The 15,282-nt window shown below is 50.5% G+C and overlaps 2 protein-coding genes across 2 annotated transcripts in view; one reads left to right on the top strand and one right to left on the bottom strand.

Annotated features, from left to right (window-relative positions):
• The window catches only part of atg9b (autophagy related 9B), a 125,069-nt gene extending 118,565 nt beyond the window's left edge, over positions 1–6,504 (bottom strand). The window contains exon 1 of the mRNA XM_072468608.1: positions 6,449–6,504. The gene's annotated coding sequence lies outside the window, so the exon portion shown is untranslated. The remainder of the gene's footprint in view (positions 1–6,448) is intronic.
• A 41-nt stretch (positions 6,505–6,545) lies between these two features.
• abcb8 (ATP-binding cassette, sub-family B (MDR/TAP), member 8) overlaps positions 6,546–15,282 on the top strand; it is a 166,597-nt gene continuing 157,860 nt past the window's right edge. Inside the window, exon 1 of the mRNA XM_072468563.1 lies at positions 6,546–6,754. Coding sequence (XP_072324664.1) covers positions 6,660–6,754 — 95 coding nt within the window. The 5' untranslated portion in view covers positions 6,546–6,659. The remainder of the gene's footprint in view (positions 6,755–15,282) is intronic.

Genomic DNA, 15,282 nt, shown 5'->3' with positions numbered 1-15,282 from the left:
CTGAATTGTGATGGAGTGTCCGGTTGACGCAGCACTAAATTGACCTGATCAGAGGAGATGTCATCCTCAAATCGTGGGACAGTCGACAACACCTCTGTACCCTAATGCTACATCAGTACAGTGTCTTTGGATATGTGGGGTGAAATATCCCATGAGGCAGAGGGATCCGAAGTACGCGATTCCTTCACTTTCTTTGCTGCGTTAGCGATGTGGCATCCGGGGGCATCCTGTGACGAGGAGTTCCACGGACTCACCACCCTCTGAGAGAGGAAATTCCTCCTCCTCCCAGTCTGAAATTGGCTCTCCTTTATTCTGAGACTCAGCTCTCTGGTCCTAGACTCTCCCATGAGGCGGAAACATCCTCTCAGCATTTACCCTATCAGCGCCACAAGAATCCGACATGTTCCAATGAGATCACCTCTCATTCTTCTGAATTCCAATGAGTAGATTCCAACCTGTTTAACCTTTCCTCCCAAGACAATCCCTTCAGACTGGAAATCATCTGAGTGAACCTTCTCTGAACCGCCTCCATGAAATAAGGGGACCAAAACAGGGGCGGCACAGTGGTTAGCGCTGCTGCCTCACAGGGGCCCAGGTTCAATCCCCGCCTTGGGTGGCTTTGTGTGTGGAGTTTGCATTTTCTCCCCGTGTCTGCGTGGGTTTCCTCCGGATGTTCCGGTTTCCTCCCACAGTCCAAAGATGTGCAAGCTAGGTGGATTGGCCATGATAAATTGCCCCTTAGTGTCCAAAAGGTTAGGTTAGGTATGATTACTGGGTTCTGGAGATAGGGTAGGAGCGTGGCCTAGGTTGCCTGCTTTTTCAGAGGGTCGGTGCAGAATGGCCTCCGTCTTTACCATAGTGATTCTATGAAAACCGCTCCCAGTGCTCCAGATGTGGTCTCACCAGCTCCTCGTACAGCTTCAGCAAGGCTTCCCGACTCTTATATTCCAACCCCCTTGAAATAAGGGCAATATTCCATTTGCCTTCCTTTTTAAAGTAATAGCAGTTTTTTCATTTGTTCACCCTTCCAAAACAAATTTCAGATTTTCCCTCATTATACTCCTCTTACCTAACCTATTAATATAGAATTTCATAGAATCCGGACAGTGCAGAAGGAGGCCATTCGGTCCATCAAGTCTGCACCAACTCTCCGAAAGAGTACTCTAGATCCACTCCCCCATCCCACACTCACCCCGCCCTATCCCCATAACCTAACCTGCACATCCCTGGACACTAAGGGTAATTTGACATGGCCAATCCATCTAACCTGCACATCTTTGGACTGTGGGAGGAAACCAGAGCACCCGGAGGAAACCCACGCACACACGGGGAGAACGTGCAGACTCCACACAGACAGTGACCCGAGGCCGGAATTGAACCTGGGCCCCTGGCACTGTGAGGCAGCAGTGCTAACCACGGTGTGGCCCTAGTTCTAGATTCCCTTGCCCGGGACACCCCGGTGTGTCGGTGCTGCTTTGCCAGAAGCGACAGATATAGCCCCAAATGTAACTGACTAACTTCTCCTGGCATGGGAAATCCACTTCCAAATCAGCGATCCGTTGTAGCTTATACACATGTCTGCACCCCACCCCCCCCACACCATGTCTGGTACCCCTCTCCCAACTGGTCTCTACACCTATTTTTGTGTTGTCTGCAAATTTAGCAATGGTACATTCTCTTTCTTCCTCCAAGTCATTGATATGTATTGTAAACAGTTGCAGTCCGTGTTAACCTTTTATGAGGTACCTTGTCAAACCCCTTCTGGAAGCCCAAATACAATACATCTACTGGTTCTCCTGGGCTTTCCTTTTCATGAAGCCATGCTGACTCTACTTGATTAGATTATGATTTTCAAAATGTGCTGCTATTACTTATCATTTCATTTATTAACTGATTCCAACATTTTCCAACAATACATGTTAGGCTAAACAGCCTGTAGTTACCCGCTTTTTTGTCTCCCTCCCTTTTTGAATAGGGATGTAGCGCTGGCAGTTTTGGGAGGAGGGAACATGGATACAAAATAAAACGTCACAGAGATTTAGGTTAGAGAGTAGGAGAAACTCTTTCCCCAGAGAATTGCAAGGCTGTGGAATTCGCTCCTGGAGTCAGTGATTGAGGAGAGACCATGTCAACAGGTGAGATGGGAAAGGTGAGGGAAATGCTCTGGGGATCCGCGTTCAAATCCCACCACGGCAGGTGATGGAATTTAAACTCAAAATAAATCTGGAATTAAAATCTCATGAATACCATGAAACGATCATTGATTTTCGTAAAAACCCCTCTGGTTCATTAATCCTATGGGAAGGACATCTACTGTCCTTACACGGTCGGGCCGACATATGCCTCCAGACCCACAGCGATGGAGTTGATTCTTAAGTGCCCCCTGAAATGGCCTCAGTTGAAGGGCAATAAACGCTGGCCCTGCATCGATTTCCACATCTCATAAATGGCCAATCTACCAGAGCCACACCAACATCTTGTCGAGCACAGAGCCAGGAGTATATTATTACTTTACTCCCTAAGCTTGCCTGTACGCACACAGTAAAGAACAAGGAGGATATTTGCCCTTGATAACACTGTCCCAGTGCACAGTACAGAATAAGAAGTATATCATCTCTTTTACTTCTGGTGAAACTACAATTTTGAACAGATTATTGAAATAGGTATCTGATATTGAATGACTTTTGTCCCACAGATCATTACATCTGACGGAGACCATTTGGTTCAGCTCACACCTATCCTATCACAGGAGCCTGTGATACTCAGTCAGACTGTGCAACAACTGCCACTCAAGGGAATCCCCTCACCGCGCTTCAATTAACATAAACAGACAGCAAATTACACGTTTTGTCGAGCCTGAACTATGAAAGTATTATTGGACTGCAGCGCTGGAGATGTGACACAGTGCCATCTCAGCAATGAGGCCGTGAACGGTGCGAGCCAGATAGCTCTCAGCTAATGATCCATAATGATCCAATCTATCTCAGGCTCTCACATAATGATCACAGAAACCAGCTCACGCGACCTCACAAACCGCACGCTCTGGCTTGAAGTGACAGTCCTGTGCCAGGTGGGGGTGGGTTAGTCTGAGGCTGTAGTGTCTCAGATCACCACTAATATTATAATAATAATAATCCATGATCTTTATTAGTATCACAAGTAGGCTTACATTAACGCTGCAATGAAGTTACTGCGAAAATCCCCTAGTCACCACATTCCGGTGCCTGTTCGGGTACACAGAGGGAGAATTCAGAATGTCCAATTCACCCAACAGCTCATCTTTTGGGACTTGTGGGAGGAAACTGGAGCACCCGGAGGAAACCCACGCAGACACAGGGAGAACGTGCAGACTCCGCACAGTGACCCAAGCTGGGAATCGAACCTGGGTCCCTGGCACGGTGAAGCAACAGTGCTAAGCCACTATGCTACCGTACCTCCCTCACACAAAATCAACTCTCAAATCCACATGGAGCACCTATAACAAAGGGGCAGTGTTCCCCTTAAATAATCGACTGGGGACCAGGGTCGTTGTCCGAGTCCAATCTCCCTTCCTGTCCCACCTTTGCACTGCGCCACCCAAAGTAACTCGCAAAACTCCACCATTATGGAATTGAATTTAAATACACACTGATAACTGACAGACAACAGCAATACAATGGGTAAATGTGAATCGACGGCTATCGCTGGGCCACAGCTGGTACTTGCTGTCCCCCAGTTTAGGGCCTGAGTGGCCATTTTCCGTGTGTGAGCCTTGGCAGCTATGTGACTGTGGTTGGCATCACTCAATCTCTGTATATACACACACACAAAGCTTTCAGCACAGGCCCCCCGATAGCCAGCTGGACCCCTGCTTTTTGCCCTCCGTCCCTCCCTAACCCAAGGGGCACTGAGGCCGACTGGAGTCATGCCCAGGCCGAGGGCAGCTGACTCAGCACAGACCTATAGGCTGGTGTCTCCTACTTGTGCCTCCTTGAGCTCAACTTTTAGAGACTGGCACACTGCAGGTGGGGGAATGGGTTGACATTCCCAGAGGGAGAGGGAGTAAACATTCCCTGTGGAGGGCGAGCTGAGCAGCCAAGGTCGGCCTCTCTTGTTTTCAGAACGTCCTTGCACAAAACGCTGGATTGCATTCCTGCCTCATGTCTCTCTCTCACACACACAGACTGCACCAGCTGCTCCCCCCCTCTTCTCCACAACACCGACCCCCCGCATCTCTCCCCACAACATACAACCAGCCACATGGCTCTCTGCCTTACCTGGAGACATCCTTGGAACAGACAGTGACATCTTGTAGTCAGTCAGCAGCCCCCCTCTCCCCAAGCTGGGGAGGGGTTCCCTCACTGCTCTGCTAAACAATGCAGCTTCCCCCTTGTTAACACATCCAGCAGCCTGTGGAAGCGGCAGTCACCGCGCTGCAATGGTGCAAAGTGCCATCCTTCCCCGTCCTTGCTGCTGTGTGTGTGTCAATCTCTCCCCCTCTCTGTGTGGCCTAGAGAGCAGAGGACATTCCCTGCTCCTCTCTACCCCCCTTCCATCAGCCCCAGGCCAGCTGGAAGGCAGAGCAGGACATGCTTCCCCCGCACCTCCTCCACCCCGGGCTGCTTTTGCTGCTGTGCCGGTTAGAGTTGATCAGTGGCAGGTCAGCGTCCTGTAATCCTGGCTCTCTGGGCTGTGTGCAGGGTCCCAGCGGGGCAGCTCCTGCTCAATCCCGCCTGTCTCTCTCACTCACTCCTGTTTTGTGTGTGCTCTGGCTGCCTGTCCCTCTTGCTGTCTGCCTCTGTCCCTATTTATATTCCTCATGCAGTCTGTTTACATCTGCCTGCTGTTTACCTCACCCTCTTCCCCCCCCCCCCCCCCCCGGTTTGTTTTTCTTAAGGTTCTCCTTGCTGTCTCTGTTTTTCCACTGGGATTCCAACCCTCTCCCTCTTCCTGTGGTGTCAGCAGTGTGCTGGTTGCTGCTCGTGCTCTCTCATCTTCCTCTGATTGTGTCTGCTCTTGGTTATTCCGCCAGTGGCCTTTCTGCCTCTTCTCATTTGCTTTCCCTTGATTAAGTTTCCTGCTGAGGTTTCCCTCGGACCTCTCTTATTGCTCCTGATTTTCTTTCTCCACTCCCCTCTCTCTGCCTCCGGTCTTTCCCTGATATTCTATGTTTCTCCTGCTGATCTTCGCTGTCTGTTCATTTACTCGCTCTGTCCTTTGCCTGTCCTCCTGATCTTATTAAAAGACAATTCCTTCTCAATCTCACGTTTTCCTCCTGATTGCATTTCTCTGCCCTTTTCTCACTCTCCTTCTCTGGGCCTGTATTTCTCTACCTTTATTTCTTTCTTGACCTCTGTATCTTTATCTCGCCTGTATTGATCTCCCACTCTGTTTTGTATCTCCCTCTCCTCCTTGTAGTTTTCCCCCTTTTCCGGTATCTTTCTCTGCTGTATTATATCTCTTCCTCCCCTTGCATTCTTTCCCCTTTATCTCTTTGTATTTCACTTTCTCTTGTATTTTACTCCTTTTCTTTTAGTCTCTGTTTTTCTATTCCACCCTTGTAATTTTCTCCTCTCTCTTTCCTTTGTATTTCTCCCTCCTCTTGTATCTTTCTTCCCTCTCTCTCCACTGTATCTTTTTCTCTCTCCCCCTGTATTTCTATTTCTCTCTCCCCCTGTATTTCTATTTCTCTCTTCCCCCCCCCCCCCGTATCACTATTCCCTCCTCCGTCCCTGTATCTCTATTCCTCCCTCCATTCCCGTATCTCTATTCTCCCTCCGACCCTGGATCTCTATTCCTCCCTCCGTCCCTCTATTCCACCCTCCCCGTTCCTCTATTCCTCCCTCCGTATCTCTATTTTCCTCTCTCCCTCCCTCTATCTCTGCCCCTATCTATATTCCTCCCTCCGTCCCAGTATCTCTGTTCCTCCCTCCGACCCTTTATCTCTATTTTTCTCTCTCCCCGTATCCCTATTTCTCACTCTCACTCCGTATCTTTATTTCTCTCTCTCCCCGTACCTCTAGTTTTCTCTCTCTGTCTCCCCGTATTTCTATTTCTCTCTCCCCTCTATCTCCATTTTTTTTTTCTCCAACTGTATTTTTATCTTTCTCTGCTCTATCTGTATTCTCTTTTCACTCTCTCACATCTCTTTCTTACACCTCTCTGCCTGTCTGTCTTGCACCTCTCTCTTTCTCTGCTCCCACCTCTCTTTGTGTGTGTGTGTCTCTCTCTTTATCACACCTATCTCTCTCTCTTACACCTCTCTATTTCTTTCTCTGTTTGTCTGTCGCTGTATCTCTCTCACCTATTTCTCTGTCTCCTTCTCTCTCTCTATCAATCTCTCCTCTCTATCCCTTTCTCAAAAACAATCCAACACAAATGACAGCTCTCATTGCCGACGTCACACAGATGCGACCTCTGACCTCCAGGGTGACCTCACTGCCACATAAATGAATTAAAACAAAGGCACCTCCACCTGGCCTTCCTTCTTGGCTCACATTGCGGGTCCTTTGGTGTGAGGTGGAGTGAGAAACAACAGCAATAATTAATTAAAAACAAGCCCCGCGCTGGGGATTGTGGGTGGGATTAAAGATGGCGCCGCCCGCGTTGCTGGGGAAACGGAGCTGAGCAGAGTCCCGCTGGAGTCCACCCCGACTGTCTTTTATTCACAACCACCTGCGATGTTTAACCTGTGCTTGAGGAGCGGTGCAAAGGCCCGGGGACTTTTCCCCATCCGCACCGTGTATCCCCAGTCCCGAGCCGGCGGCGGCAGCAGGTAGGCGAAACCGGTGCGCGGGGTGTGCTGGGACCTGTAGTTCCGGCGCCGCGGCGGAAGTGTCGCTTTGAATGGGGAGGCGCGGCAGCGGGAACTCCACCTCCCAGGCACCACCGCGGCGGCTACCGCTCACCGCACCAAACCAGTGTGAGAGTGCCAGATCCCAAACCAGATCACTGTGAGACTGCCACGTCCCAAACCAGATCACCGTGTGAGTGCCAGATCCCAAACCAGATCACCGTGTGAGTGCCAGATCCCAAACCAGATCACTGTGAGACTGCCAGATCCCAAACCAGATCACTGTGAGACTGCCAGATCCCAAACCAGATCACTGTGAGAGTGCCAGATCCCAAACCAGAACACTGTGAGACTGCCAGATCCCAAACCAGATCACTGTGAGAGTGCCAGATCCCAAACCAGATCACTGTGAGAGTGCCACGTCCCAAACCAGATCACCGTGAGAGTGCCAGATCCCAAACCAGATCACTGTGAGAGTGCCAGATCCCAAACCAGAACACTGTGAGACTGCCAGATCCCAAACCAGATCACTGTGAGAGTGCCAGATCCCAAACCAGATCACTGTGAGAGTGCCAATTCCCAAACCAGATCACTGTGTGAGTGCCAGATCCCAAACCAGATCACTGTGAGAGTGCCAGATCCCAAACCAGATCACTGTGAGAGTGCCACGTCCCAAACCAGATCACCATGAGAGTGCCAGATCCCAAACCAGATCACCGTGTGAGTGCCAGATCCCAAACCAGATCACTGTGAGACTGCCACGTCCCAAACCAGATCACTGTGAGAGTGTCAGATCCTAAACCAGATCACTGTGAGACTGCCAGATCCCAAACCAGATCACTGTGAGAGTGCCAGATCCCAAACCAGATCACTGTGAGACTGCCAGATCCCAAACCAGATCACTGTGAGACTGCCAGATCCCAAACCAGATCATTGTGAGACTGCCAGATCCCAAACCAGATCACTGTGAGAGTGACAGATCCCAAACCAGATCACTGTGAGAGTGCCAGATCCCAAACCAGATCACTGTGAGAGTGACATATCCCAAACCAGATCACTGTGAGAGTGCCAGATCCCAAACCAGATCACTGTGAGAGTGACAGATCCCAAACCAGATCACTGTGAGACTGCCAGATCCCAAACCAGATCACTGTGAGACTGCCAGATCCCAAACCAGATCATTGTGACACTGCCAGATCCCAAACCAGATCACTGTGAGAGTGACAGATCCCAAACCAGATCACTGTGAGAGTGCCAGATCCCAAACCAGATCACTGTGAGAGTGACAGATCCCAAACCAGATCACTGTGAGACTGCCACGTCCCAAACCAGATCACTGTGAGAGTGCCAGATCCCAAACCAGATCACTGTGAGACTGCCACGTCCCAAACCAGATCACTGTGAGACTGCCACGTCCCAAACCAGATCACTGTGAGACTGCCACGTCCCAAACCAGATCACTGTGAGACTGCCACGACCCAAACCAGATCACTGTGAGAGTGCCAGATCCCAAACCAGATCACTGTGAGACTGCCACGACCCAAACCAGATCACTGTGAGGCTGCCAGATCCCAAACCAGATCAATGTGAGACTGCCAGATCCCAAACCAGATCACTGTGAGACTGCCAGATCCCAAACCAGATCACTGTGAGACTGCCAGATCCCAAACCAGATCACTGTGAGACTGCCAGATCCCAAACCAGATCACTGTGAGAGTGCCAGATCCCAAACCAGATCACCGAGACTGCCAGATCCCAAACCAGATCACCGTGAGAGTGCCAGATCCCAAACCAGATCACTGTGAGAGTGCCAGGTCCCAAACCAGATCACTGTGAGAGTGCCAGATCCCAAACCAGATCACCGTGTGAGTGCCAGATCCCAAACCAGATCACTGTGTGAGTGCCAGATCCCAAACCAGATCACTGTGAGAGTGTCAGATCCTAAACCAGATCACTGTGAGACTGCCAGATCCCAAACCAGATCACCGTGTGAGTGCCAGATCCCAAACCAGATCACTGTGAGACTGCCAGATCCCAAACCAGATCACTGTGTGAGTGCCAGATCCCAAACCAGATCACTGTGAGAGTGCCAGATCCCAAACCAGATCACTGTGTGAGTGCCAGATCCCAAACCAGATCACTGTGTGAGTGCCAGATCCCAAACCAGATCACTGTGTGAGTGCCAGATCCCAAACCAGATCACTGTGTGAGTGCCAGATCCCAAACCAGATCACCGTGAGAGTGCCAGATCCCAAACCAGATCACTGTGAGACTGCCAGATCCCAAACCAGATCACTGTGAGAGTGCCAGATCCCAAACCAGATCACAGAGACTGCCAGATCCCAAACCAGATCACCGTGAGAGTGCCAGATCCCAAACCAGATCACTGTGAGAGTGCCAGGTCCCAAACCAGATCACTGTGAGAGTGCCAGATCCCAAACCAGATCACCGTGTGAGTGCCAGATCCCAAACCAGATCACTGTGTGAGTGCCAGATCCCAAACCAGATCACTGTGAGAGTGTCAGATCCTAAACCAGATCACTGTGAGACTGCCAGATCCCAAACCAGATCACTGTGTGAGTGCCAGATCCCAAACCAGATCACTGTGAGACTGCCAGATCCCAAACCAGATCACTGTGTGAGTGCCAGATCCCAAACCAGATCACTGTGAGAGTGCCAGATCCCAAACCAGATCACTGTGTGAGTGCCAGATCCCAAACCAGATCACTGTGTGAGTGCCAGATCCCAAACCAGATCACTGTGTGAGTGCCAGATCCCAAACCAGATCACCGTGTGAGTGCCAGATCCCAAACCAGATCACCGTGAGAGTGCCAGATCCCAAACCAGATCACTGTGTGAGTGCCAGATCCCAAACCAGATCACTGTGAGAGTGCCAGATCCCAAACCAGATCACCGTGAGAGTGCCAGATCCCAAACCAGATCACCGTGAGAGTGACAGATCCCAAACCAGATCACCGTGAGTGTGCCAGATCCCAAACCAGATCACTGTGAGACTGCCAGATCTCAAACCAGATCACTGTAAGAGTGTCAGATCCCAACCAGATCATTGTGGGAGTGACAGATCCCAAACCAGATCACCGTGAGAGTGCCAGATCCCAAACCAGATCACCGTGAGAGTGTCAGATCCCAAACCAGATCACTGTGAGAGGGCCAGATCCCAAATCAGATCACTGTGAGAGTGCCAGATCCCAACCAGATCATTGTGGGAGTGACAGATCCCAAACCAGATCACTGTGAGACTGCCAGATCCCAAACCAGATCACCGTGTGAGTGCCAGATCCCAAACAAGATCACTGTGAGACTGCCAGATCCCAAACCAGATCACCGTGAGAGTGCCAGATCCCAAACCAGATCACCGTGAGAGTGCCAGATCCCAAACCAGATCACCGTGAGAGTGCCAGATCCCAAACCAGATCACAGTGAGAGCGCCAGATCCCAAACCAGATCACCGTGAGAGTGCCAGATCCCAAACCAGATCACCGTGAGAGTGCCAGATCCCAAACCAGATCACCGTGAGACTGCCACGTCCCAAACCAGATCACTGTGAGAGGGCCAGATCCCAAACCAGATCACTGTGAGACTGCCAGATCCCAAACCAGATCACTGTGAGAGTGTCAGATCCTAAACCAGATCATTGTGGGAGTGACAGATCCCAAACCAGATCACCGTGAGAGTGTCAGATCCCAAACCAGATCACTGTGAGAGGGCCAGATCCCAAATCAGATCACTGTGAGAGTGCCAGATCCCAACCAGATCATTGTGGGAGTGACAGATCCCAAACCAGATCACCGTGAGAGTGCCAGATCCCAAACCAGATCACCGTGAGAGTGCCAGATCCCAAACCAGATCACTGTGAGAGTGCCAGATCCCAAACCAGATCACCGTGTGAGTGCCAGATCCCAAACCAGATCACTGTGAGAGTGCCAGATCCCAAACCAATCACTGTGTGAGTGCCACGTCCCAAATCAGATCACCGTGAAACTGCCACGTCCCAAACCAGATCACTGTGAGAGTGCCAGATCCCAAACCAGATCACTGTGAGAGTGCCAGATCCCAAACCAGATCACCGTGAGAGTGTCAGATCCCAAACCAGATCACTGTGAGAGGGCCAGATCCCAAATCAGATCACTGTGAGAGTGCCAGATCCCAACCAGATCATTGTGGGAGTGACAGATCCCAAACCAGATCACTGTGAGACTGCCAGATCCCAAACCAGATCACCGTGTGAGTGCCAGATCCCAAACAAGATCACTGTGAGACTGCCAGATCCCAAACCAGATCACCGTGAGAGTGCCAGATCCCAAACCAGATCACCGTGAGAGTGCCAGATCCCAAACCAGATCACCGTGAGAGTGCCAGATCCCAAACCAGATCACTGTGAGAGCGCCAGATCCCAAACCAGATCACTGTGAGAGTGCCAGATCCCAAACCAGATCACTGTGAGAGTGCCAGATCCCAACCAGATCATTGTGGGAGTGACAGATCCCAAACCAGATCACCGTGAGAGTGCCAGATCCCAAACCAGATCACTGTGAGAGTGTCAGATCCCAAACCAGATCACTGTGAGAGTGCCAGATCCCAACCAGATCATTGTGGGAGTGACAGATCCCAAACCAGATCACCGTGAGAGTGCCAGATCCCAAACCAGATCACTGTGAGAGTGTCAGATCCCAAACCAGATCACTGTGAGAGTGCCAGATCCCAACCAGATCATTGTGGGAGTGACAGATCCCAAACCAGATCACCGTGAGAGTGCCAGATCCCAAACCAGATCACCGTGAGAGTGCCAGATCCCAAACCAGATCACTGTGAGAGTGCCAGATCCCAAACCAGATCACCGTGTGAGTGCCAGATCCCAAACCAATCACTGTGTGAGTGCCACGTCCCAAATCAGATCACCGTGAAACTGCCACGTCCCAAACCAGATCACTGTGAGAGTGCCAGATCCCAAACCAGATCACTGTGAGAGTGCCAGATCCCAAACCAGATCACCGTGAGAGTGTCAGATCCCAAACCAGATCACTGTGAGAGGGCCAGATCCCAAATCAGATCACTGTGAGAGTGCCAGATCCCAACCAGATCATTGTGGGAGTGACAGATCCCAAACCAGATCACTGTGAGACTGCCAGATCCCAAACCAGATCACCGTGTGAGTGCCAGATCCCAAACAAGATCACTGTGAGACTGCCAGATCCCAAACCAGATCACCGTGAGAGTGCCAGATCCCAAACCAGATCACCGTGAGAGTGCCAGATCCCAAACCAGATCACCGTGAGAGTGCCAGATCCCAAACCAGATCACTGTGAGAGCGCCAGATCCCAAACCAGATCACTGTGAGAGTGCCAGATCCCAAACCAGATCACTGTGAGAGTGCCAGATCCCAACCAGATCATTGTGGGAGTGACAGATCCCAAACCAGATCACCGTGAGAGTGCCAGATCCCAAACCAGATCACTGTGAGAGTGTCAGATCCCAAACCAGATCACTGTGAGAGTGCCAGATCCCAACCAGATCATTGTGGGAGTGACAGATCCCAAACCAGATCACCGTGAGAGTGCCAGATCCCAAACCAGATCACTGTGAGAGTGTCAGATCCCAAACCAGATCACTGTGAGAGTGCCAGATCCCAACCAGATCATTGTGGGAGTGACAGATCCCAAACCAGATCACCGTGAGAGTGCCAGATCCCAAACCAGATCACCGTGAGAGTGCCAGATCCCAAACCAGATCACTGTGAGAGTGCCAGATCCCAAACCAGATCACCGTGTGAGTGCCAGATCCCAAACCAATCACTGTGTGAGTGCCACGTCCCAAATCAGATCACCGTGAAACTGCCACGTCCCAAACCAGATCACTGTGAGAGTGCCAGATCCCAAACCAGATCACTGTGAGAGTGCCAGATCCCAAACCAGATCACCGTGAGAGTGTCAGATCCCAAACCAGATCACTGTGAGAGGGCCAGATCCCAAATCAGATCACTGTGAGAGTGCCAGATCCCAACCAGATCATTGTGGGAGTGACAGATCCCAAACCAGATCACTGTGAGACTGCCAGATCCCAAACCAGATCACCGTGTGAGTGCCAGATCCCAAACAAGATCACTGTGAGACTGCCAGATCCCAAACCAGATCACCGTGAGAGTGCCAGATCCCAAACCAGATCACCGTGAGAGTGCCAGATCCCAAACCAGATCACCGTGAGAGTGCCAGATCCCAAACCAGATCACTGTGAGAGCGCCAGATCCCAAACCAGATCACTGTGAGAGTGCCAGATCCCAAACCAGATCACTGTGAGAGTGCCAGATCCCAACCAGATCATTGTGGGAGCGACAGATCCCAAACCAGATCACCGTGAGAGTGCCAGATCCCAAACCAGATCACTGTGAGAGTGTCAGATCCCAAACCAGATCACTGTGAGAGTGCCAGATCCCAACCAGATCATTGTGGGAGTGACAGATCCCAAACCAGATCACCGTGAGAGTGCCAGATCCCAAACCAGATCACTGTGAGAGTGTCAGATCCCAAACCAGATCACTGTGAGAGTGCCAGATCCCAACCAGATCATTGTGGGAGTGACAGATCCCAAACCAGATCACCGTGAGAGTGCCAGATCCCAAACCAGATCACCGTGAGAGTGCCAGATCCCAAACCAGATCACTGTGAGAGTGCCAGATCCCAAACCAGATCACCGTGTGAGTGCCAGATCCCAAACCAGATCACTGTGAGAGTGCCAGATCCCAAACCAGATCACCGTGAGAGTGCCAGATCCCAAACCAGATCACCGTGTGAGTGCCAGATCCCAAACCAGATCACTGTGAGAGTGCCAGATCCCAAACCAGATCACTGTGAGAGTGCCAGATCCCAAACCAGATCACCGTGTGAGTGCCAGATCCCAAACCAGATCACTGTGAGAGTGCCAGATCCCAAACCAGATCACCGTGAGTGTGCCAGATCCCAAACCAGATCACCGTGATAGTGCCAGATCCCATAAGACCATAAGACATAGGAGCGGAAGTAGGGCCATTCGGCCCATCGAGTCCACTCCACCGTTCAATCATGGCTGATTTCAACTCCATTTACCCGCTCTCTCTCCATAGCCCTTAATTCCTCGAAAAATCAAGAATTTATCAACTTCTGTCTAAAGACACTCAACGTCCCGGCCTCCACCGCCCTCTGTGGCAATGAATTCCACAGACCCACCACTCTCTGGCTGAAGAAAGTTCTCCTCATCGCTGTTCTAAAGTGACTCCCTTTTATTCTAAGGCTGTGCCCCCGGGTCCTAGTCTCCCCTGCTAATGGAAACAACTTCCCTACGTCCACCCTATCTAAGCCATTCATTATCTTGTAAGTTTCTATCAGATCTCCCCTCAACCTCCTAAACTCCAATGAATATAATCCCAGGATCCTCAGACGTTCATCGTATGTTACGCCTACCATTCCTAGGATCATCCGTGTGAATCTCCGCTGGACCCGCTCCAGTGCCAGTATGTCCTTCCTGAGGTGTAGGGCCCAAAATTGCTCACAGTATTCTAAATGGGGCCTAACTAATGCTTTATAAAGCTTCAGAAGTACATCCCTGCTTTTATATTCCAAGCCTCTTGAGATAAATGACAACATTGCATTTGCTTTCTTCATTACGGACTCAACCTGCAAGTTTACCTTTAGAGAATCCTGGACTAGGACTCCCAAGTCCCTTTGCACTTCAGCATTATGAATTTTGTCACCGTTTAGAAAATAGTCCATGCCTCTATTCTTTTTTCCAAAGTGCAAGACCTCGCACTTGCCCACGTTGAATTTCATCAGCCATTTCTTGGACCACTCTCCTAAACTGTCTAAATCTTTCTGCAGCCTCCCCACTTCCTCCATACTACCTGCCCCTCCACCCATCTTTGTATCATCGGCAAACTTAGCCAGAATGCCCCCAGTCCCGTCATCTAGATCGTTAATATATAAAGAGAACAGCTGTGGCCCCAACACTGAGCCCTGCGGGACACCACTCGTCACCGGTTGCCATTCCGAAAAAGAATCTTTTATCCCAACTCTCTGCCTTCTGCCTGACAGCCAATCGTCTATCCATGTTAGTACCTTGCCTCGAATACCATGGGCCCTTATTTTACTCAGCAGTCTCCCGTGAGGCACCTTATCAAAGGCCTTTTGGAAGTCAAGATAGATAACATCCATTGGCTCTCCTTGGTCTAACCTATTTGTTATCTCTTTAAAGAACTCTAACAGGTTTGTCAGGCACGACCTCCCCTTACTAAATCCATGCTGACTTGTCCTAATCCGACCCTGCACTTCCAAGAATTTAGAAATCTCATCCTTAACAATGGATTCTAGAATCTTGCCAACAACCGAGGTTAGGCTAATTGGCCTATAATTTTCCATCTTTTTCCTTGTTCCCTTCTTGAACGGGGGGGTTACAACAGCGATTTTCCAATCCTCTGGGACTTTCCCTGACTCCAGTGACCTTTGAAAGATCATAACTAACGC

Source organism: Scyliorhinus torazame, chromosome 11, assembly GCF_047496885.1.
Source record: "Scyliorhinus torazame isolate Kashiwa2021f chromosome 11, sScyTor2.1, whole genome shotgun sequence".
Taxonomy (NCBI): Eukaryota; Metazoa; Chordata; class Chondrichthyes; order Carcharhiniformes; family Scyliorhinidae; genus Scyliorhinus; species Scyliorhinus torazame.
Note: the sequence above shows the minus strand (reverse complement) of the source record. Positions and strands in the feature narration are given on the sequence as shown.